The sequence below is a fragment of the Equus caballus genome, chromosome 14 (assembly GCF_041296265.1).
Source record: "Equus caballus isolate H_3958 breed thoroughbred chromosome 14, TB-T2T, whole genome shotgun sequence".
Lineage (NCBI taxonomy): Eukaryota > Metazoa > Chordata > Mammalia > Perissodactyla > Equidae > Equus > Equus caballus.
Window position 1 is genome coordinate 53,507,201 of NC_091697.1, and position 23,414 is coordinate 53,530,614.

General features: G+C 38.5%; 1 protein-coding gene across 13 annotated transcripts in view; it reads right to left on the reverse strand.

The window, feature by feature from the left end:
* Positions 1-23,414, reverse strand: part of CTNNA1 (catenin alpha 1) — a 314,003-nt gene that overhangs the window by 148,501 nt on the left and 142,088 nt on the right. For 10 of the 13 annotated variants that reach the window (XM_070234165.1, XM_070234167.1, XM_070234166.1 and 7 more), the window contains 2 exons: positions 8,301-8,407; positions 6,146-6,341 (listed from right to left, as the gene is read on the reverse strand). In XM_070234165.1, coding sequence (XP_070090266.1) covers positions 6,146-6,341; positions 8,301-8,407 — 303 coding nt within the window. Of the gene's footprint in view, positions 1-6,145; positions 6,342-8,300; positions 8,408-18,032; positions 18,078-23,414 lie in introns of all 13 variants that reach the window. The other 3 variants (XM_070234168.1, XM_070234169.1, XM_070234171.1) reach the window with 1 other exon arrangement.

Genomic DNA, 23,414 nt, shown 5'->3' on the forward strand with positions numbered 1-23,414 from the left:
CAAAACTTTTAAAAGAAAACAGGAGAAAATCTTCATGAGCTAAAGCTTGGTGAAGAATTCTTAGACATGACACCAAAAGCATGATCCAGAAACTGGGGTGAGAGGGAATCAATAAATTGGACTTCATCAAAATTAAAAACCTTTACCATGCAAAAGACTTGTTAAGAAGATGAAAAGACAAGCTTATCCAGACCATAGAGTATCCACGGAATACTATCTAGCAATAAAGTCACAAACTATTGATAAACACACCAACTTGGATGGCTCTCAAGTGCATCATGTTGAGTGAAAAAAAGCCAATCTCAAGAGGCCATACACTGTATGATTCCACTTATACAATATTCTTTTTCTTATTATTTCTTTTTATTTATTTATTTATTTTTTTGGTGAGGAAGATTGTACCTGAGCTAACATCTATGCTAATCTTCCTTTATTTTGTATATAGGATGCTGCCACAGCATGGCTTGATGAGCAGTGGGCAGGGCCAGGCCCAGGATCCAAACCTGTGAACCCCAGGCCACTGAAGTGGAGCACACCAACATAACCATTATGCCACCAGGCCAGCTCCTATACAATATTCTTGAAATGAGAGAATTAGAGACCAAGACAGATTAGTTGCCAAGGGTTAGGGATGGTGGGGAGTGTAAGCAGTGTGGGTGCAACTATAAAGGGGTAGCATGAGGGAGAGCTTTGTGGTGATGGAATAGATCTTTATCTTGATTGCAGTGGTGGTTACACAAATCTACACATGTGATAAAAATCAGAGAATTATATACACATTTTGTGCCAATGTCAATTTCCTGGTGTTGCTATTGTACAATAGTTCCATAAGATGTAACCATCGGGGGAAAATGGGTAAGGGGTATACTGAATGTCTCCGTACTATCTTTACAACTCCTATGAATCAAAATAAAAAGTTAATAAAAATAAAATAACCTGTTAGTTGACTTTTTATTAGTGTAAATAAACACTGAAGAAAATATTGTAATCAAAATTTTTTTAACCTGACTGAAAATTGGAACAGCAGAATCTTAACGACTCTAAGCTGAGGAAAATATGCTAATTATGTAATTCACCTTTAGTAGTACACACTGCCTCAACACACACCCTACATGATTCAAGTCACAGGAAAATAAATTATTACACATGATAAATTTTTCACATACTAGATCCTCAGTTTTATCAAAAAGAAGATCAGCCATTTGCACAGGCCAAGCTGGCAGTTAACGTGCATGACATCTGGCCAATTCTCCTTTTCCATTGTCTGTTACAGCAGTCCCTTCCTTAATAGCTCCATCTCACCCCCTACCACTGTGGTGGTCTCCTGACTGTTGGTCCTGCCTCTAGGCTCTCTCTCCCAACCCCTTTAACTCTTCCTGCACATAGCTGAGAGACTAATCTCCCCAAACACCACTTTTCCTCATATTCTGTGTTGCCCAAATAGCAGAACTTCTTAAAACAGGAACAACATTAAGGAGAACTACTTCAGTTTAAGGAGAAAAGGCTTTTTAAATAAACACAAGGCAACGCTGGAAAAAGCTGGTTCCAGGGGTACAAGTCTTGTGTCACTACAGATATTCAAGTATACGGAAACCACAGATAGTCAAATATACGGAAACCTGAATCCCAACCACAGAATTATCTGATTCTTTATCATTTCCCTGATAGTCTTCCCTTCTTCACCTGGCATTCCAAGCCACCTTCTAAATTCTAGCTCCAAATGCTTTTCTCCTAACCTCTCCTCCCAGCACCCTTCTCCAGTCAAGACCTTCAACCTTCACTGTCGCCCATGCACATCTTGCAGAGTCTGCTGTTTTTCCTTCCTGAGTGACTTTTTCCTCTCCCTTCCTCCACCTTTCAAAATCCAGTGCACCTTCAGGAAACTCTTCCAATCCCATGCTTATCCTCTATTCCACTCCATTCCTTGCATGCCACTCACGCTATTAATTTACTTTTCATGTCCATGTGTCCTGATTACAAGCTCTGGGACAAAATAGGAAAAACAGCCTCCTATCTGCTAGAAGACAGCCTGTCTTCATCAGAGACCATACACATGAGGTCACTCAGCCCTTTCCCCACTCTGGTTTCTCTGACACAAGCTTTCTCCCAGGAAATCCATTGTCACCCAGTATACCAATCATCTATTTGGCCCCTTTACAGAGCAGAATATCATTAGGACAGTGCAGGAATACATAAAGGTGTATCCCAGCTTCTTTGGGCCTTCTCCTTCATCCACCTAGATACGTGAGCTGTAGGGAAGAAGTTACTGATGCAGCAGCAAGTCTCTGATCTCAGCCTTTGAAATCCAACTGTAAATTTTAACTAATGGATAAAAAACTCTGTTCTAGTAGAAGCTATCCCTCATTACTCCACTTCCAACCTACCATCGCTGGTTCTCTTTTTTTAACATCTCTCCTTTTTCAAAGAAGTTTCATTTAGGCCTTCCCATCTCTGCCTCTTGGATGTCCCCTACCCAGCTAAGCGCCCTCTTTTTCTCATCAGAGCCCTACTCAAGGATTCACCAAATACATTTAGACACTCTTTTCTAGGTATTGCTAAAATACATAGGTTTGAGGAGTGACTGCTAATGGGTACAATTTTGGGGTGATGAAATGTTCTGGAATTAGAAAATGGTGATAGCTGCACAACTCTGTGAACACAATAAAAATCATGGAATTATACACTTTAAAACTGTGAATTTTATGTTATATAAATTCTATCTCAATTTTTTTTTTAAAGTAAAGATTCTCCACCCACCCCTGTATTTGCATTTGGCAATGGGGAGGAAAACTCATTTTAATTTTTGAGACAAGAGCCTTTTCTCACACAGTTCTTGGAGAACATAGTCGATTATCTTCCTTAAACATTTAAGTGCCATGATGGGCCAGGCAGCATAACAGGTACCACAGAGAACAGTCACTAGACAAGCACAGAACCTGTCCTGCTGGAGCCTAGAGAAGGGAAAACTGTGATAATTTAACTACCACTGTGATAAGAGCTAGGAAGGAAAAGTATAAGGTAAGAATGATCTAATCAGAGTGGGGGGTCAGCAGGGTCCCAAAAAGAGAAAAGAACACATCTAAGAAGCACATGCATGCCTCAGTCCCCATAAGGTAGTTACTCAACAACTAGTTTGGGCTGATTGGCAATACAATGAAACCCCCAGATACAGGGACTTGAATGCCATGAAATCAATAATTAGCTCCTAACCACCATAGGAGGCTCACTTGGCCATTTCACTGGCCTTGAGGTAAAGTGACCCTGCATTTAGGTATGTGAATGTTTTACCCACTGACAGTTGTTATGTTTTAGTGTATTCACAAATGTTTGTGTTTATTGTTCATGTAATCGGAGAGAAATTAAGTTATGCTGAAAACTGTATAGATTCAAATCTCTGGTTATTAATTACGATTGCATAGACAGCACAGGACTTGTACAAACTCAAAGATATAGAAGGTATGAATTTTGGCTCAAAAGTGTTATAAATAAATACTTTTTTGAACATAGTAAGCTCACATCTTTAACAGTCTGGGAAAACCCTAGATCAGAGGTCAGCTAACTATAGCCTGTGGGTCAAATCTGGCCCACTCCTTCTTTGAAAGATTTTTTTCTTTTTCTCCCCAAAGTCCCCCAGTACATACTTGTGTATTCTAGTTGTACGTCCTTCTGGTTGTGCTATGTGGGATGCCGCCTCAGCATGGCCTGATGAGAGGTGCCATGTCTGCGCCCAGCATCCAAAGCCACAAAACCCTGGGCCACCAAAGCAGAGCGTGCAACCTTATCCACCACGCCACCAGGCCAGCCCTAATTCTATTCCTTACAGAAGTGAGAGTCTCTATACACATTCAAGAGGCTCAAGTTAGGCTCGACTCTTTTAAGGGAGGGGTGTCAAAGAATCTGCGACATATTAAATGCCACTACAGGGTTTCCAATGATCAATAAACAGCTTCAACAACATAACCAACAAGGCTTGGCTGATTAAAGAATCTGAGCTTAACCATTTTCATAACATGTATTTTGTTCTATTTATGATAGGAGAGAGGTTTCATCACCATTTAAGTTCTCCAAAGAAAAAAGTAAGCCAACAGAAAAAAGCAAGGCACTTAGCTTTTCATATCTGATGCAGTAATGATGATGTGAAGCAGATATGTGAAGCAGTTTGTTCTAGTGGATTTTTCCAAGGAGGAGGCAAATTACAGTGAATAGATCATGATCATAAATAACTGCAAAGTTGGACTAGGACAGACAAGTACTTATGATTCAGAGCCACATAAAAGATTTTCTCAGATATAAACAAAAACAAGAAAACAGAAATTTAGATATGCATTCAAAATGAGGGGGAGAGCATTTTGGGGAAGGTGCATGTATTGCACTACGACTGCTATACATCTGCATCAAACTTCTGAAACAAGGAACACTTACAGAGTGAAATAAAAAGTTACCTGCATCAATTAATTGTATTTTGAAAATAAATATCTTAGTCACTAGACTCAATGAACACTTGGCCAAATTCATATTAATATTATTGTGAGTTTCTTTATAGGAGGCAAGAAGGCCTGGAGAGCAAAACTTTCTCACAGAGGACAATGAAGTAACAATCAACGAGATTTCCTCAACAGGAAGCTCAAAAATTGCCCTGACCTGAAGAATTAAACTGCTTTCAAATAAATTCATTCAAAACCCACTCTACTGGGTTGAAGAGCTACAAATTCATGCCCACCCAGAACCTGTGAATGTGGCTTTACTTGAAAATAGGGTCTTTGCAGATATAATCAAGTTAAGATGAGGTCATATTGGATTAGTGTGGATCCTAATTCAATGATTGATGTCCTTCTAAGAGGGAAATTTGTACAAAGCGACAGCCAAGGAGAATGTCATGTGACAATGAAGGCAGATACTGAAGTGACGGGTCTATAAGCCAAGGAACACCAAGGACTGCCAGCAACCACCACAAGCTAGGAGAGAGCATGGAACAGATTCTTCCTCTGAGCCCCCAAGAAAGAATCAACCCTGCTGACACCTTGATTTCAGACATGTGGCCCCTAGAACTGTGAGAAAATAAATTTCTGTTGTTCTGAGCCCCAAAGTTTGTAGTAATTTATCTTATGGCAGCCCTAGGAAACTAATACATCCACCCAGCTAGTATTATAAAATTTAAATAATCTCATTTGCGGTATTAGAAGTATTTATCTTCAGCCTGAAAATTGAGAAAAATATTTACCATTCAAGGTTTTCAGGTTAAAATTCAGAATAATTAGAGACAGCATTTCCATTTAATTCATGGCCCCTTTGTGGGTACTGTCACAAGGATGAATTTCACATAAGACTCCAATACACTATGCATACTGCTGTCAGCCATCAGAGATCCACTGAGGTTCTCCCAAAAACCAGCGAAAGCAAACCCCTGCACAGAGTAGGGGCTCAGTTCACCTCGCTGATATCCAATGGCCCTACAAAAATCTATGTCTCTGTTGAAGTCCTCCTGTTGGACCAGAAGTTTAACACAAAACTACAAGTTTCAAGAAACTAATCTTCTAGATTTAAAGTTCTCTTGTCACACTTGTAGCATCATAATGATGACAGTTTTTCTAATAGTAACTACTGGTAAACTGTGGGTTACCATTTCACTTTTTATTAATTCTGAGTTTTCCAAAACATGATTCCTTTAACCCCAGACTTAATATATTTCAAACCCAAACCACTGCAAATAGGCATGGTTGATTTAACACACTAGTCTAACAGAATAGGGCAATTTCTAGGGTATTTTCATAATGGTTGGACATTTTTCCATGTTATCACCCCTATATCTTCAGCATCAACTAAAACGAGGTATTACATAGGATGAAACGTAAACTTCTGCCCTATTTATTTCCTATCAAATTGTGTTACATTTCTAAGACTCAACTATTACTTGGAACACCCAAGAGAAGTGGCTTCACATTCTCCAAAATAGATGTTCCTTTGTTAGCATTTCTCCTGATTAAAACTTAAGCCAGTACAAATTAATACAATGCCAATAACTAAATAAGGTACTGGGCAACTGACACGCATAAGAATGAGAATACTGACCACAAAAAGTCACCTTCAAGGATTAATTTTCTAGAAAGGACTGCCTCTCTCTATATAAAAAGCAATATTGACCTACCTTGTTTTCGAACATCTTCTACAGCAGCCACGAGCTCCTCCTTGAGAAACTGACTCTCCTTTGCAATCTTATCCCCCTTCTCCAAGAAATTCTCAGTTGCTTGTTCAACAGATGCAGCCAAAACATGAGCCTTCTTAGAACGACCTCTCTTCTTATTAGAGGGCCCCTTACTGTTGGTGTTTACCAGAGTTGTAACCTAAAAGTTTCATTTTTGAAAATTAAACTGCAGTTAATTAAAATGAAAATAACAGAGAGGCTAATATCTTTAAAGACAGCAAGAATAAATTATTGATAACAAAAGGAAACATCACATTTATGAGATTCCACTAAGTATTAACAAGTAACATACAACTTTCTGCATATTTAAGATATACAGCAGTGACACTCTAGTTTCCAAGATAATTTAGCTATCTTAACGTGTAAGGTAAGAAATAAAATATTTAATTCCTCAAACATGATCATTAGGTTTTTAGTATCATTTTACAAATTAAAAACAGACTCAAACGGGCAGCCCGGTGGCATAGTGGTTAAATTCGTGCGCTCCGCTTCGTGGCCCAGGTTCACAGATTCAGATTCCAGGGGCGGAGAACCACCACTCATCAAGCCACACTGTGGTGACAACCCACATACAAAAAATAGAGGAAGATGGGCACAGATGTTAGCTCAAGACCACTCCTCCTCAAGCAAAAAGAGGAAGATCAGCAACAGGTGTTAGCTCAGGACCAATCTTCCTCACCAAAAAACAAAAACAACGGATTAGAAATGAGTTAGACATCTCGACTACATGTCATCAGTTCCAGGGCCAGCCCAGTGGTGCAGTGGTTAAGTTTGCACGTTCTGCTTCTTGGCGGCCTGGGGTTCGCCGGTTTGGATCCCGAGTGCGGACACAGCACGGCTTGGCAGAAGCCATGCTGTGGTAGGCGTTCCACGTATAAAGTAGAGGAAGATGGGCATGGATGTTAGCTCAGGGCCAGTCTTCCTCAGCAAAAGGAGGAGTATTGGCAATAGTTAGCTCAGGGCTAATCTTCCTCAAGAAAAAAAAAACTTCCAGAAAAAGGTTAACAATGAACTTAACTTTACCTGGAGGTTACATTTTTCGATTGTTTCTAATCTGTGCAAATGTTTTATGATTATTTGCTTGGAAATCTTTTCAGTTTATTCATACAAATCTCAGCAATTAATTAGTAAAGCCCTGAAGAAAGAAAGGACCAACTGCCCAAAGTAGCCCATTGTGATGGTGTTTTAAGTCCCAGAACATTAACCATCATTAATACATATAATACCAGATGGTCTTCAGGTTGAAAATGACTAAAGATTTGTTACTGGTGTAGCGCGCCACACAAAAGACCTACTGAGAGCTGTAGTAGATGGGTTCCAAGAAAGTAAGTATTCCTGAGTCTTACCACACCCTTCTACATATATATTTTTAAAATATATATGTATGTATGTATGTATATGTGTGTGTGTGTGTGTGTGTGTGTGTGTGTGTGTGTATATATATATACACTATTTATGATACTAGTTTATGAGTTGGAATAGAGTTTTTTAAAAAGATAGCACAAGCCACTACATCTCATTTATCTTTCTCTCTTTCACATATGCGCGCACACACACACACACATATACTAGTAAACTGTTCCAAAACACTAAAAATGCATAGCTAGTCGCTAACAGTTAATGAAATGTCATCACATTGTGATGTCTGTGTTTGTAACAGAACATACCAAACCTACACCTTCAAATTAAATTACCTGCTAACTGATCCTAGACAATGAAAGGTATGTTAAGCAGGGTGAAGAGACTTAGTCAAGGCTCCATATCCCATCCTTCTTGGATATACCTTCCAAGAAAAGAGGATATCAAGAAAATGTCTGCAAAGTGCAAACATTTGGAAAGTTGTACCATATAACCCTAGCCCCTATTACTGCCAATAAGACTGAAAAAAATTGTAGCAACTGTGTTTCTAAAGGGTTAAATGAATCCATGCATCATTATTTAACTAGTAGTGGAGGCAAATCATCTAAGTCCTATCAACCTAAACTCAACCACTCAAATAAAGGCTTTGAACTAAATAACCTTGTTGTGTGTTTGTTATCCAGGCCTACCGCTATGGAATCATGCTACAACAACTATGTATTTGCTTTCAGATTCTTACCTGTGTAACAAGAGGCTCCAACAGTCTTTCAACTGCCAGAGTCCTGATCTCTAGACTTTTGGGGTCCCATTTGAAGTTTATGTTGCCTGCGTGGACAGCAGTCATTTCTGAGAGAGAAACAAAAAGCTAAAGTCAGGCAAACATCAAACACAAATACGAAATATATAACAAATCTTCCGCAACTTAAGGACTTTTACATCAGGAAAGCTACATTCACCACAAGATGAAAAAAAAAAATTCTTACTAGCCTACACATGAGAGCCCAGTAACTTGTACAGCCTCTTATATTTAAGATTTCAAGATTACAAACATTAGGGACATTATAAGAGGGCATTCCCAAACACACATAGCTTTTCCTTTCGGGCTTCTCTGGCACCAAGACATTTTTACTTCCAGTTTTTCCACAGAGACTTAGCAGCAAGATGAAACACTAAAATGAATGAAGGCTAATACAGGAGATTCTGATTTTTCTTACTCCACAACATTTACAAGTACAGTATTATCTAAAAGGTATGCCTCACTTCATTTTTTGACGGATTCTTAGAGAACATCTTGTCTTACTCTATTAAAACATAATGCTTGAGTCTGCTGCCCTCTGCACCTACAGCTATTATCACTCATAGCCAGAAGAAATTTCAAGTCGCATTTAGTCAAATATCACTGTATCAGTGTCAAGGCAAATTCCATTAGACAGAGGCTTTAAGACTAGGGGAAAAGACTTCAACAAAGATACCAAGCAGTTAGTGTTTGCTTCTAAAAGTAGTGCCTTTAAGATCAAAGAAAAAAGAAAGACAGGAGAGCTATGCAGTTGAGGTAAACACTAATATAAACTTTCCAGAGAACAAACTGTTGACAGAAATTTAAAACCTTTAAAGGGTGCACTCTTATGACCCAGAAATTCTACTTCTAGAATTTTACTCTAAAGAAAAAATTAAGCTGCATGTAAAAACTTGGATACAATGATGTTCACAACAGTACTATGTTCAATCATTAAAAATTGGAAACTACCTAAATTTCAAACAGATTGTTGAATAAATAAATCACACAACCCAACCACAAAATGGAATACTGTGCTGCTCTTAAAAGATAATGGCGTCAAAATTTAGAAAAAACAAAAAATGGTGTTGTCACCGACCAGGTCTTTATTTCTATTAGATACCATTCCCCATTAAAGGGAACCAGGACTCCTCAAAAAAAGAGGGGGAGGGGTTTATTCCAGGCCTGAGATATCCCACTGTGCAGAAAGCAAGGAAAGGCACGAAGACTAACAAGATCACATCGAAAAGACACAGGAACCAAGGCTCCACTGGCCAAATTTACGAATTTGAGTATCAAGAAGAATGATGACTGTAATAGCCTACAACATAGATAGATAAAAAATCCTATGACCAGAGGGATCCTCAAAAGAAAAGGAAGTGAGTGGGGAGAAAATTTCTTCACCAAGAATGTAGAATAGAATTAGAAAATGACCATTTTGCAAATCCCAGTGGAATAACTGATTCAGGCAAGGATTATCAATGGATGTTACTATTAGATGAAAGGTTACTGGGGAACAGATTTGTAAGGTGCCAAAGTTATCACCTGACAGGTTACTTACTAATTACAAAGAGGGTAAGACACCTTTACAATGTTGAGATCTAATGGTCACGCCCTTAAATAACTTTAGCATTGCTAATAATTAAACACCTGATATGGTATGTCTCCTAATAGTATAAAATATGAAGTACCCTACATTACCTATACTGTATTCTTGACGAAAGAAAGTTTTAAATGTTTTTCAGGAGCCTCACTGTCACCATAAACTGAGCAAAGTTAGCTGAGCAACTGCAAAACTACATGTTTAACCTGAGTCAAATGAATCCTCCACACAGGATTCTAAACCTTTTTCAACGCTATGGATCCCTTTGGTCGTCTAGTAAAGCCTCTAGACCAGTATTTCTCATTATAGAAATATAATGTGAACCACCTAGGTAATTTTAAATTTTCTAGTAGCCACATTAAAAAAGTGAAAAGAAACCGATGGAATTAATGTCAATAATATATTTTATTTAACACAATATATCAAAATATTGTCATCATTACATAATGAGTATTTTTTAAATTATTAGAGACATTTTACATAAGTACTAAGTGTTCAAAATGTGGGATGTATTTTACACAGGGCACATTTAAATTCAGACAAGCCACATTTCAAGTGCTCAAAAGCCACACATGGCTATTGGCTTCTATTGGACAGTGCAGCTATAGACCCTTTCTCGGAGTGTTTTTTTAAAATGCATGAAATACAATTCAAAGGATTACAAAGAACAAACATATATTGAAACTTAGTTATCAAAAATACAGTAGTCCCTCCTTATATGAGGGGGGTACATTCCAAGGCCTGAAACTAAGGATAACGTTGAACCTTACAGATACTATGTTTTTTCCTACATATACATACCTATGATAAAGTTTAATTTATAAATTAGGCACAGTAAGAGATTAACAACAATAACTAATCATTAAATAGAACCATTATAATATACTGTAATAAAAACTACCGTCCATCTTAGCAACCTCAGCATATGATTTTTTTTCTTTCCTTATTAAGTCTAGAACTTTCACCTTTTCAATTAAAGGAAGTATTCGTGGCTTCTCTTTGGCATATCCAAATTGCCAGCACCACTACTCTTGCACTTTGGGGCTGTTATTAAGTAAAATAAGGGTTACTTGAACACAAGCACTGCGATACCACAACAGTCAAACTGATAACTGAGATGGTTACTAAGTAACTGGCAGGTAGCATGTACAACACGGATGCGATGGACAAAGAGATGATTCATGCCACACACAGGAGGAATCCAGGATGGGGCAGGACAGCGCAAGAGATTTCATCACACTACTCAAAAGAGCATGCAATTTAAAACTTATGACTTGTTTATTTCTAGAATTTTCCATTTAATATTTTTGGACGGCCAGTGATCGCAGGTAACTGAAACCACAGAAAGCAAAACTGTGGATAAGGAGGGACTACTGTACTTCACAAACAAATGTACGATATAGTAATATATGTGCTTCTTTATTAACATAATAAATAAGATCTGGCAAAAAGTCTCATAAATACTTCAAAGAAATAATGAACATGTATACCTTTTCAAGATACCATATTATAATTATTGCAGATATGAAAAGCACTGAGATTCTTAATGGTGACAAAGTTACAGGTTCAACTAAAAACTAGTTTTTTGTCTACATTAATAATACAAGGACTGGGGCCGGCCCTGTGGCTGAGTGGTTAAGTTCACACACTCTGCTTTAGCAGCCCAGGGTTTCGCTGGTTTGGATCCTGGGCACAGACATGGCACCACTCATCAAGCCATGCTGAGGCAGCATCCCATATGCCACAACTAGAAGGACGCACAACTAAAAATATACAACTATGTACCAGGGGGCTTTGGGGAGAAAAAGGAAAAATAAAATCTTAAATAAATTAATTAATTAAATAAAATAACAATACAAGGAAATGCTAAATTCCTCTCAATAGTGAAAACAAGGACAAAATTTTTCCAATCCAAAAGGACTTGCAAGATAAGAAACCCTAACCTAAACTGAATTTTAAGTTTATAGGAAGTAGAAGTTTATAGGGGATACAGAACCATGTTAAGCAACACCATGAAGAAACAGACAAATCCAGAATATAGGGCATCCCACAAGACAATGAGAGCTTAACTATTCAAAAAGTCAGTATTTAGGGGAAGAGGGTGGGAGAACTACTCTAGACTAAAAGACTCAGGAGATATAAGACTCTTAATGCAATAAATGTACCTTGTTTGGACCCTAGGTTGAAATAAAAGGCTATGTAGACATTTGTAGGAAAACTGGTAAATTTTTAATATTTATTAAATATTAGATGATATATGGAATTACTGCTCAATTTCACAGGTGTGATAATGAAATCGTGGCTATGTAGAAAAATGACTATTTTTAGGAAATGCATTCTGAAATATTTAGGCGTGAAATGTCAAGACATCTGCAACTTTCAAATGATTCAGCAAAACTAAAAATATATACATGAGATTAAGGAATTATGAAGAAATACTCATAACTGTTCAGTCTAGGTGGAGGACATGTGGGTAGGTGTCACAGATTTTGTTCTTTTAGCTTCTTTGTATACCCGAAATTTCTCATTTAAAAAAAATGGGGAGGGCCAGCCCTGGTGGCCTAGTGGCTAAGTTTGACATACTCCACTTCAGAGGTCCAGGTTCAGTTCCCAGGCACAGACCTACGCTGTCAGTGGTTCATCTGTTTGTGGCCATGCTGTGGTGGTGGCTCACATACTAAAAAAGAGGAAGACTGGCAGCCAATGTCAGCTCAGGGCCAATCTTCCTGAGGAAAACAAAAGGGGAGGAGGGGGTAGAAGCTTATGAGAAAATGTTCAAAACACATTACTACTGAAGATGGAAAAGGGATTTCAAAACAATATGAAGTGTAACTGCAGGGAGGGAAAAGATATCTGGATGTATGAACCAAAATATTAACAATGATGTTACCTCTAAGAGGTGAACATTATGGGTAGTTTTAACATTCCTTTTGCTTGACTGTATTTTCTAATATTATAAAATTACAGAGGCATTTAGAAAAAGTTATTTTTGTAATAAAAATAGAATATTTTACAAGATGTAAGAAGGACAGTACAATCAAAAGGCATGCTTGATCATCACTTAACCACTTTGAACTTGTTTCCTCATTTATGAAATAAGACTATCATTACTTTCAGAGGGCTTTTGTGATGATTAAATTAAATAATACAGATTATGATCCACTAAATGAGAATCCATGAGTCCATGCTAATATGAATAAAGGAGAAGAAAAAGTTCTTCCATACAATAAGAAAGCAACTAATAAAATAGAAGGAATAATGTATTTTTAAAAATCACCATTTAGGAATCATCATAATAACTGATTCAGGCAAGAAATCATCAAAGAATGGTAAACCAAGTGGGTGAAAGTTTACTAAGAAACTAAATTATTTATATAGTCTCATAGTAACTCCCAACAGATTATTTATTGATTACAAATGGGGGAAAATATAGTAACTTCACAATAAAAAAAAAAACCCCGGCAGAGTTAACCACCTTAACCAAGTGATCAAAATTAACATTCCCCAAGAGGCCAGCCCTGTGGCATAGTGGTTAAAGTAGTGGTTAAGTGCACACGCTCCACTTCAGCAGCCTGGGTGCAGACCTACACCACTCAGCAGTCATGCAGTGGCAGCAACCCACATACAAAATAGAGGAAGACTGGCAGAGATGTTAGCTCAGGGCTAATCTTCCTCAAGAAAAAAAAAAAAAGATGATTGACAAGATGTTAGCTCAGGGTGAATCTTCCTCAGGAAAAAACAAATTAACACTCCCAATAATGGGACAAATTGACATCATGTACCTCCTGATATGATGTACTGAGAAGGATACAACATCACTTTCTATGGTATTTCCTAACAACATTACATAATCTCAATCAAGTCGAGGAAACAGACAAATCAAAGTGCAGGATATTCTACAACGTAACTGGCTATAGTCTTCAAAAATGTCAAGGTAGGAAAAACAAAGATAGACTGAGAAATTCTTCCAGACGAAAGGAGGCTAAAAAGCCATGAAAACTAAATGCAGTGATTCTGGACGAAAATTGTACTGGGAGGAAAAAAAATCGAGACAATTAACAAAATTTGAAGGCAAGAGGAGAGGGAGGAGGATAGAGGGAGAGAAGGAGCAGAGAGGAGAGGGAGAGAGATGTCTTGAAATGTGGGTAGTGATTTTTTTATTTTAATTAATGTCAAATATTCACTAGTGACTACCTTATCAGCACAGTTCTAGACTCTGTACAGAAAATAACATCAAACATCTAAATTCTATATTAAAATGACGATCAAGACAAGGTAGGACTACACGTCTGTGACTAGCACACTCCTAACAATTTTAATATAAAAACTGGTTTGTATTCTCTCCTTAAAAGCATACTTGAGGCACAAATAGGTAGACCTCTTTAGATATTGCTGAAAATTTTACTGTAGGCATTATCTAACATTTCACGAAGACATCTAAGCATCAAAAAATTCTAGAATCACTGGAGATGGGGTGCCAAAAAGACTTTGGATTTGCTTAATCTAGTAACACAGAATGCCAGTTTCCAGGGAATTTGTTTCATTGCAAGTGGGCAAATTTGCTCTCTACACTCATATTATGTCAGGCCTATACTCTGATTTTTAAAGGTTATTTGTCCACTAAACTGCTCAGCCCAAGTCAGTAAACAAAAGATGGAGTGCTCTAGATTGCTAAAGGGCTGACAAGAGCTCAAGCAAATGTCATCAAATATCACAGATAAGACATTTCAGATGCAATGATTTGCCCCACAGATCCTGCATTTCTGTATCCTAGCATTCCATAGTCAATGCACCAACATAAATAAAACAGAAAACCTCTGAAGGGTTGTAGGAGGAGGGAGCCAGGAGATAACTCAAGTGAAGCTAGCTTCAAGTGGACATGTGGTCACACCTGTGTTTTAATTATTAAACAAGTACAACATACAACAATTCACTTTCCCAAAGAAATTCATTCTTCCCTTTTTTCTTGAAATAAAAAGCCTTCTTGAAAGGAAGCAGCCCAGGGAAGGACAGTTAGCCCAGTCCCTGCCTGGGGAAAGTCGCTAGGCCTGAGGACTTGGTAACTTTAGAAAACCAGCAATTCAAGATCCAAACAGCACACACACATGCATTCCTACTGCTTTAGAATCCACAGCTTGGGCCCACTTTTCCTTCATGAGCAAAACTAAGGATGAGGATGAGAGTCCTGAGCTCAGAGACAGAGCCTCAGGCCACAGGCAAACTGCCGAGGAAAAAGAAGACTGGAGATATCTCAAAAATGGAAGGAAGAAGCTGCCCAAGGGGAGCCAGTCAGGAAAGGAAAAAAAAAAAAAGGCTTCTGCCAACTTGGAGAAAAATTAGGTTTTTCTTAGAGAAAGAACAAGAGTCTTCTGAAGATCTGTACACATGTTGATTATTAAAAACAGTTCTCAGGGCTGGCCCAGTGGTGTAGTGGTTAAGTTCGCGTACTCTGCTTCAGCAGCCCAGGGTTCGTGGGTTTGGATCCCTGGAGCATATCTACGCACCACTCATCAAGCCATGCTGCAGCAGCGTCCTACATACAAAAAATAGAGGAAGACTGCCACAGATGTTAGCTCAGCGACAATCCTCCCCAAGCAAAAAAGAGGAAGATTGGCAACAGATGTTAGCTCAGGGCCAGTCTTCCTCACCAAAAATAAATAAATAAATAAACAGTTCTCCCAAAAAAGGCTTCTTAGTCTCTTGTTTTCCTATTTTTGATGCTTTGAAGTACAAAATAATCTCCCATCATTCTTAACTCAAAGAGGCAGAATGCGTAAGTAAGCACAATAACAAATGCAAATGACATCCGACCTCTCCAAGTCTGGGAAGACAACCAGAAGGGGCCAGGACTGGTAAATTTGGCAAAAGCATGTGCTCAGCTACCCATCCCCTCCAGGCAATCTTTATCATACAGACCTAGGGTTAGCAGATCACTGATTTTTGAAGAGATCCAGAGATGCAGATTTTTACATGAAATCTCCCAACTTTAACATTAGCAAGTCTCCAAAGATTTTTACCACTGTGCAGGACAAACAAATGTGTCTGAGTACTATGTTTGCCCTCTTAGTCACCATTTTGCAACCACTGAACAAGATTCTCCCCTAAAATCCCTTCCAGTTCTACATTCTAGAACTCCATATCCTCTTAAGTAAAGTCTCTGAGGAAGTCTCCAGCCTCCTCCATAAAAATTCACCATACTCGGGCTCCCGCCAAAGGTGTTAAGGTAAAGGACTCAATCACTCACTTACATTGAGAAACCTGAAATATACTGACACTTGAAAATTGAGAACCCATTCAGTGTGTTTTCAGGTCTTTCAATAACCATGATGGAAGCAGACTGCCTTGTGCAGCATCCTTAATCAAAGGCCCTGCCAAGAGTGACACCAAACATTATTAAACTATACTACGGAGCCAAGTTATGCTTTTGGTGACCCCAACCTTCAAAGGATTTCAAAAAGTAGAAGTAAAGCATTTAAGATCTAATGACAATATGTTCTCTGGAAAGAACGTGGCTCCTGGTACCTGCTTTGTCACTAACTTATTCTCTGACCTTGGAAAAGGCACTTCACCTTTCTGGATCCTCAGTTTTCTCATCTCTAAAATGAAAGGGGTTGAATTCTAAGCTCCAAGGCCTTCCAGCCCTGAAATTTTAGTATTCCTTTCATTTACTATTATTTCTCAAGAGTCCCAGGATTGTTTTATTAAGTCTAATTAATTTTTCCCAGGTTTAGCCTGTGGTCTTCCCAGGTATATTTTAAGGATATAACTATGCTTATGCTTTATATTCCTTATGTTGCTGGCAAGGTGCTTTATGCAGAACAGACTGAACATTAGTTGAACTGAATTTACGCAACCTGATTTTAAAATATTTACAAGCCTACCAAGACAAAGCTCCTGCCTTAATCTGTCATATCTTCTGCTTCTCTACAATTAATGGTATTGTTTAGAGTAGCTAAACAAATAACTTTTAGACTCTTGGCAGTTTCCAGTTTTCCAATTAAGTTACAGAGCATTCCTTCACAAGATCTATTACAAAACCTACTAGAGCTAGCCAACCTTAACGAATTACAGCAACCTTAGGTTTTTCCAGGAGGGATCATGCTTAGTGGAACCAAATAAAAAGTTAAACTGTAGTTATTCAGTCTTCATTACCTTATAAATAGCAATCCTGGCTATAAAGCAAAGGCTCTCTATAAATTCAGAAAGGGGCAGAGATGTAGGCATTTGACTGGCAATCTTTATGATAGAAAGAGAAATGGAGAAGCAACAAGCAGAAAATAAAAACCTAGTTCCATCAGAACCAAGGAGACTGATTGTTGGCAAACTGCCTCACTCGTGCAAAGAGCTACATACCTTCTCTAAAGATATTAAATGTTCATTTACAACAGAATAGCCACATCATTCTTCAAACGTGTCTGCTCCAAGGCTTTAGAATATCCTTAGCAAGCTACTCAATGCCAATTTTTTTAATAGCAAGGTTAAGTTAATGCAATGTTAGGATGGTTCATTTAAATGCAAATCAGGAAATTTAGAAATTAAAAGTACCCACAGTAACGTTAACTGTCACACTGCACAAGATACAGGACTGTGGATTACTCAGTGCAGTCACAAGGATGCCAGGTTGCATCTGCATTAAACAGTTAACACAGCTGTTAGGATCTTGCCTCTCAAATCTCCCGGTAACCGTACGGGGAGGAGGGGGGTACTTACCCTTATAATTAAGACTCACCCTGAAACCTGCCTATTTTACTAAGTGCCCACCTCCAAGCCTGTCAATTTCTTCAAAAATGTAAACTGGCTGGAGACTGGGAAGGGAGGGGGAAGGAGGGGAAAGAAAACAAGAGGTATAAAAACACAGCTGGTCCACGTAAACAAAAAAAATTTCCCCCCCAAAATGCAGATAGGGTCTTTCTAATCACAAGTACACTATCATGGTCAAAAAAAAAATGCTTAGCCTTGGTCAAATCTGAAAGTCAAAAACATAATCAGAGTAAAAAGTTTCCCATTCACTGCAGGGTAACTGGATTACGTAAACCATCATTTGTATGTGATCAACTCATCATATGCAATTACATTTTATATCAAGCACTTACATGGCACACAGTATAAGTTGTCACTTTCCTTCCAGGTATACAGATCTATGAGAAAAAGGACACCTGACTGAATCTTTATTATTTTTTAAAGATTACTTATTATGATAATTATTTTTTAATCATAATAAAACATTTAATTGCTCTCATTCTGTTCCTTTTCTTATTTTCTTGAGATCACCAAAGGCAACGGGGAAACACATGGAACAGCTGAATGAGAGAAGTGCTATGCCACAAGCATCAGAAGACACAATGACTACGAAAAATACTAAGCAAAGGACAAAAGGTAAACCTAAAAGAACAATGTTCAGTCAACCATTTAGCCACTCCATCAGCAAACATTTGAGTACCCTCTCCATATAGGCACTATTCCAGACAGCAAAAAACAAAACCAAAAAACCCTTGCCTCCACAAAACATAGACTACATGTATGTAATGGCATAAATAAGTAAACAAATAAGACAATATCAGTGCTAGGAAGAAAATTAAGCAGGGTAATGATAATGGAATTAGGTATGGTCCTCCCAGGGCCATTCTGTCTTGATAACACTTGAGCTGAAATCCTTCAGTCAAGGAAGAGCCAGTCACGTGAGCATCTGGAGGAGCAGCACCGCAGGCAGAGGTAACAAAGGCGAGGCAGCATCTCCCAGGACTTAGAGAAAGAGGAGGCCAACGTGGCTGGAGCACAGAGCAAGAAGAGGTGAGAGATCAAGTGAAGGGAAAAACAAAAGCAAAAGCGCCTAAGCTGCTGAAGTGACTGCAGTATGGATTGGATATCTACGTTCATTTCCTTAACTTCCACCCTAAATGGGTCAAGACCATTAACAATGGAAGAGTGTTTAATAGAAAACTGCACTAAGCCCTCATAACAGACAACTGATTATGAATGCACAGGAAGTCTCTGTTTCCCTAAGAAACTGGATGACTCTGGTCTGAAAAGCAAAGAAGATGAAACCAGCATCTGGACTAGAGGCACAAGAGAAAAGAGACAAAAGGGAAAAGAAGCCTTTGTTTTAGAACAATGAGACTAAAAGGCAGAGAAACTTTTCATATAGCTAAGGAGAAGCACACAGGAAGAGGACTGTACTTTTCTTGGAGAGCCAGAGAAATATGCCTGAACTTGACTGGAGTCTAGGAAGTTACTCAGACTGTGTGAGAAAACAAGAACTGTCTCTAAAACTTGTACTGTAGTATAAACTTTTGATGACCTATTTTGTCACTCATTCATGAACGACTGACCAATTACCACATCCCAAGATCCTGCTACAGGTGCCAGGGACACAGAGACTAATTAGAAATTCCTACCAGATAATCACAGCAATTAATTATTAAGTACAAAAGGGAACAGGTGCCTTTACAACAGAGAAATCTGGGAGACCCCACTTAATTGATTAAAGTGTTTAAACTAAGATGTCACTTAATTAAGTGTTTAAACTTAGCATCACCATCAGTGGAACAACCTGACAATTGTTGCAATGCCCTGAGAAAGGTACATCATCACGTAAGTAGTATTCTTGCCAAAAGTGGAAACAATCAGACAAATGCAAACTGTAGCATATCTACAAAGCTGGCCTAAACTCTTCAAAAGTGTCAGTGTCATGGGGGAGAAAAGACTGGAAATCTTAAGAGAAATGACAACTTAAACTTAAGTTTAAAACTTAAGAGAAAGACAACTAAATGCAGCATGTGATCTTTTATTGATTCCTGGATTTTAAAAAAAACAGAAAGGACATCACTGGGACAACTGCGGGAACTGAATATGAATATCAAATGTACAGGAGATCAATAGTTCTGGGAATCGTGCTAAAAGAAAATTCTGATTCAGTAAGTGTAGGGTAGAACAAAAGAGTCTGCATTTCTCACAAGTTCTCAGGGAGCCAACACTGGTTCTTGGACTATTTAAAAGGAATTACATAATGTTATCATATCAGTGCAAAATTTCTTGTGTGATATTGTAGTAACGTAAGGCCAATGTCCCAGCCTCAGGAGTTACATACTGAAGAACTTAAGGGTGAAATACCCTGGCGGCTGCAGTTCACTTTCAAATGCCTCAGAAAAAAAGTTTATATAGATTAATTGAGCAAATCTGAAAAATATTAACAATTGGTGAATCTAGAAGAATTGATGAATGAAATGCTCATTGTATTATTCTTTCAACTTTTATGTACGTTTGAAGATTTAAAAAAAAAAGTTAGGGGAAAATACAGTCTAGAGAGGAAAATAGTCATAATACAACAGAAAGTATAAAGTTGTAAAGTGCTCCATCAGTGCACAAGAGGAGCACCCCGGAGGGAGTCCTCCTGGGGAAGTGATGGAGGCGGGGGGGGGGGGGGGGGGGGGGCAGCTGTTTCAGATTGTGCGAAGAGACAATGGCACCACAGAACTTCGGCAACTTCCAAGAACCAGAAGTGTGAGTGAAAAACAGAAGATGAAGAGTGAAACTGGCAGAAGATAAGGCTGAAAGATAAGCAAAGAAATTAAGAAGGCTTTACATAATGTTATAAACCAATGTTACCTCAACAAAAAAAAATGAAAAAAGAAATTAAGAAGACGTTAGAGGTTTGGGCTTTATCTTTCCTAACTCAAAAATACTGTGGACTCATTCAGCTATTATTGTTAATAATAGTTACTAGAGAAATCCTGAAACACTCCCCACCCAAAAAAATCCAAAGACAAAGGCGCAAACTCCACCTCTTACAGTTACTATAGTGAAGGCCAAAAGCAGCTAGCAAGTGCCTTCCCGGCCAGAGCAGCCAGTCTAAAGGATTTTTCCATGCACGCAACTGCAGAGCTGAGTTCTTCAAACTCAGGCCCCAAACCAAGCATTTTCCTCCCAATCTATTCCCCCTGTGGCCCCCCCCATCTCCACTCACCAGAGCTCCACCAAACCAGGTACTCAAGATGGAGAGTCTAGGCCCCACTTTCCCTCCTCTTCTCTCGCCCTCCTCTCTACCTCAGTAAACATCTCACTCCACTAACCCTTCCCGTTCTCAAGGCTTTAGCCTAGGTCCTGGTTTAGAATATCTGGGAGTCTTCTCATTTCCAACCATCCTCCAGACAGCCCCAGTTAGCATCATAGGGTCAATTTCCCTCAGAAAAACACTTGGGACTGCTTCCCCGCCAGACAGGATGAAGCCAAAACTCCTGCAAACAAACCCGACCCGCAAAAGAGCCTGTCAGCTTCATCACCTGCTTCCATTCCATAAAACTCTTCTCCAATGCACGTGCGTGTCTCCAGACCTTTATACAAGCTGTTTCCTCTGCCCAGAGCACCCTTCCAAACTTTTTCATCTTCCTTCAAGACTCACACTAATGTCTCTGCTTCCACAGAAAGAGCTGTTCCCTCTTCTCTGTGGTCGCCCAGCACTTTACAAGCACCTTTATCACAGCACTTGCCACACAGCACTGTATCAGTGTGTGTCTCCCATAAAAGTGAGAGCTCCTTTCAGCACAAGTACCATGGCTTTTTTGAGCATGGTAACTTTCATCTAATAACATTCTATAAATGATTAACTGAATTGGCTCACTGTTTTAGGTTTCATCTAGCAACACTGACAAATGTGGAAAGAAAGAAGAAACGTCTCTCATTACAGATTAGCAAAAATGGGTATACTCTGCTAGTTCTTACATATCAGTGATATTAATAAAGCTAATCTCACTAGTTTGTAAACTCCTTGAAGTTAACAACGGTGACTTACACATTGTTAATATCTCTCCAGCATCTGCTTTGAAAGGCAGATTTTTTATTTTTAAAGATTGTCACCTGAGCTAACATCTGTTGCCAATCTTTTTTTTTTCTTTCCTTCTCCCCAAAGCCCCCCAGTACATAGTTATATATGCTGGTTGCAGGTCCTTCTGGTTGTGCTATGTGGGACATCACCCCAGCACGGCCTGAGCAGTGCCATTCTGCGCCCAGGATCCGAACTGGCAAAACCCTGGGCTGCCGAAGCGGAGCACACGAACTCGGCCACGGGAAAGGCCTCATGAAAGGCAGATTTTTTAATGCATGCATTGTATTTAACTGATCCTTCCCATTACAACTGAGATATAGCAAACTAAATACTGCTTTAGACCCTGACTCAATAAAGATACCTAGAAAACATCACATCTTTCACTGGTCTTAATGACCCCAGAGAAGCTTAAATTTCTCTGAAGGGTTGCCGTCTTCCATTTCCTTGTGTGTTTTCCCCTCCTCTCAAGGGATCAAGCTCACATTTCGCTTAGCCACTTCTCTGCAAAATGACAGGCTTCTATAGATACACTTCAAAGTCAGTCCAGAGCTTTTCTGAGAACATGATGACCCCAGGTCCAAGGAAGCAAGAAAATGATAACAGATGATTATAAGAAACCTTTGCCAATTTAGAGATCCTCAGGAATAGAAAACCTCCATGAACACTGACTCATCAGTAATAGTAATTTACCCCTTCAGCTTCTGCCTTATTCACTGCACTATCATTTTTCACAAACTATGATTAAGAGTCTGGATTAATGCTGAAATATTTAACATAATGAAATATTCAACATACCATGAGAGAATAGTAACAATGCATCTTGCCTTGAAAAGAAAGCATGCATGGGAGCTGCACAGGGCAAATGGACTATTAGCAAAGGCTCCTATCCTTCATGTCACTTAAAATGGGCCACACTGAATGTGTTTTATGAGTTATGACAGTACTTTCAGTTTTAAGAACAGTCTGTAGTCCAACCTGGTTAATAAACCAGGATTATGTAACCTGATAATTAACCAGGCTTCCAACTCATATCTTCAATTCATAATGTCAAATACTAACAAAATAAACCATAGCAATAAAATATTTTCAAAATACAATTATGATCCTCTTATTTATAATAATATTTAATAATGAAATCTCAGAACAGGAAAATGAAGGAAATCCAAAGCTCAATACTGAAATGGCTTAGCCAGACTAAGCAATCAGGAAAGAACTAGCCTTTAAATTAGCTATTAAGGAATACGATCACTTATTTAACAAAGTGGATTAAATTATTCACTATAAAAATTTACTGTAAATGATTTTCTTGTGTAAAGCCCTCAAAGTCTTTTAAAAAAAAATTCTTACAGATGAAAGTTATAACTTCCACAATATAATCCCTCTCTTCTTATACTACAATGGGAACAGATGACAACAGATTTTAAAAATCAAATCACACAACTTGTACAATACCCATTCCAAATGATCAAATCTTTGTTACAAATGTCAGAATAAATGTTAGAAGTTGCCTTCGGAACTGTATTTACATTATATGCATGAATCCAAACTTGCAGCCAGTGAAAAAGCACAAATTAAATCCCAATCAAAAAATGGGGTTGCTAGATGACAGTCCATCAACAAGCAAATAGAAACGCATGCTAATTTCAAGCTCCAT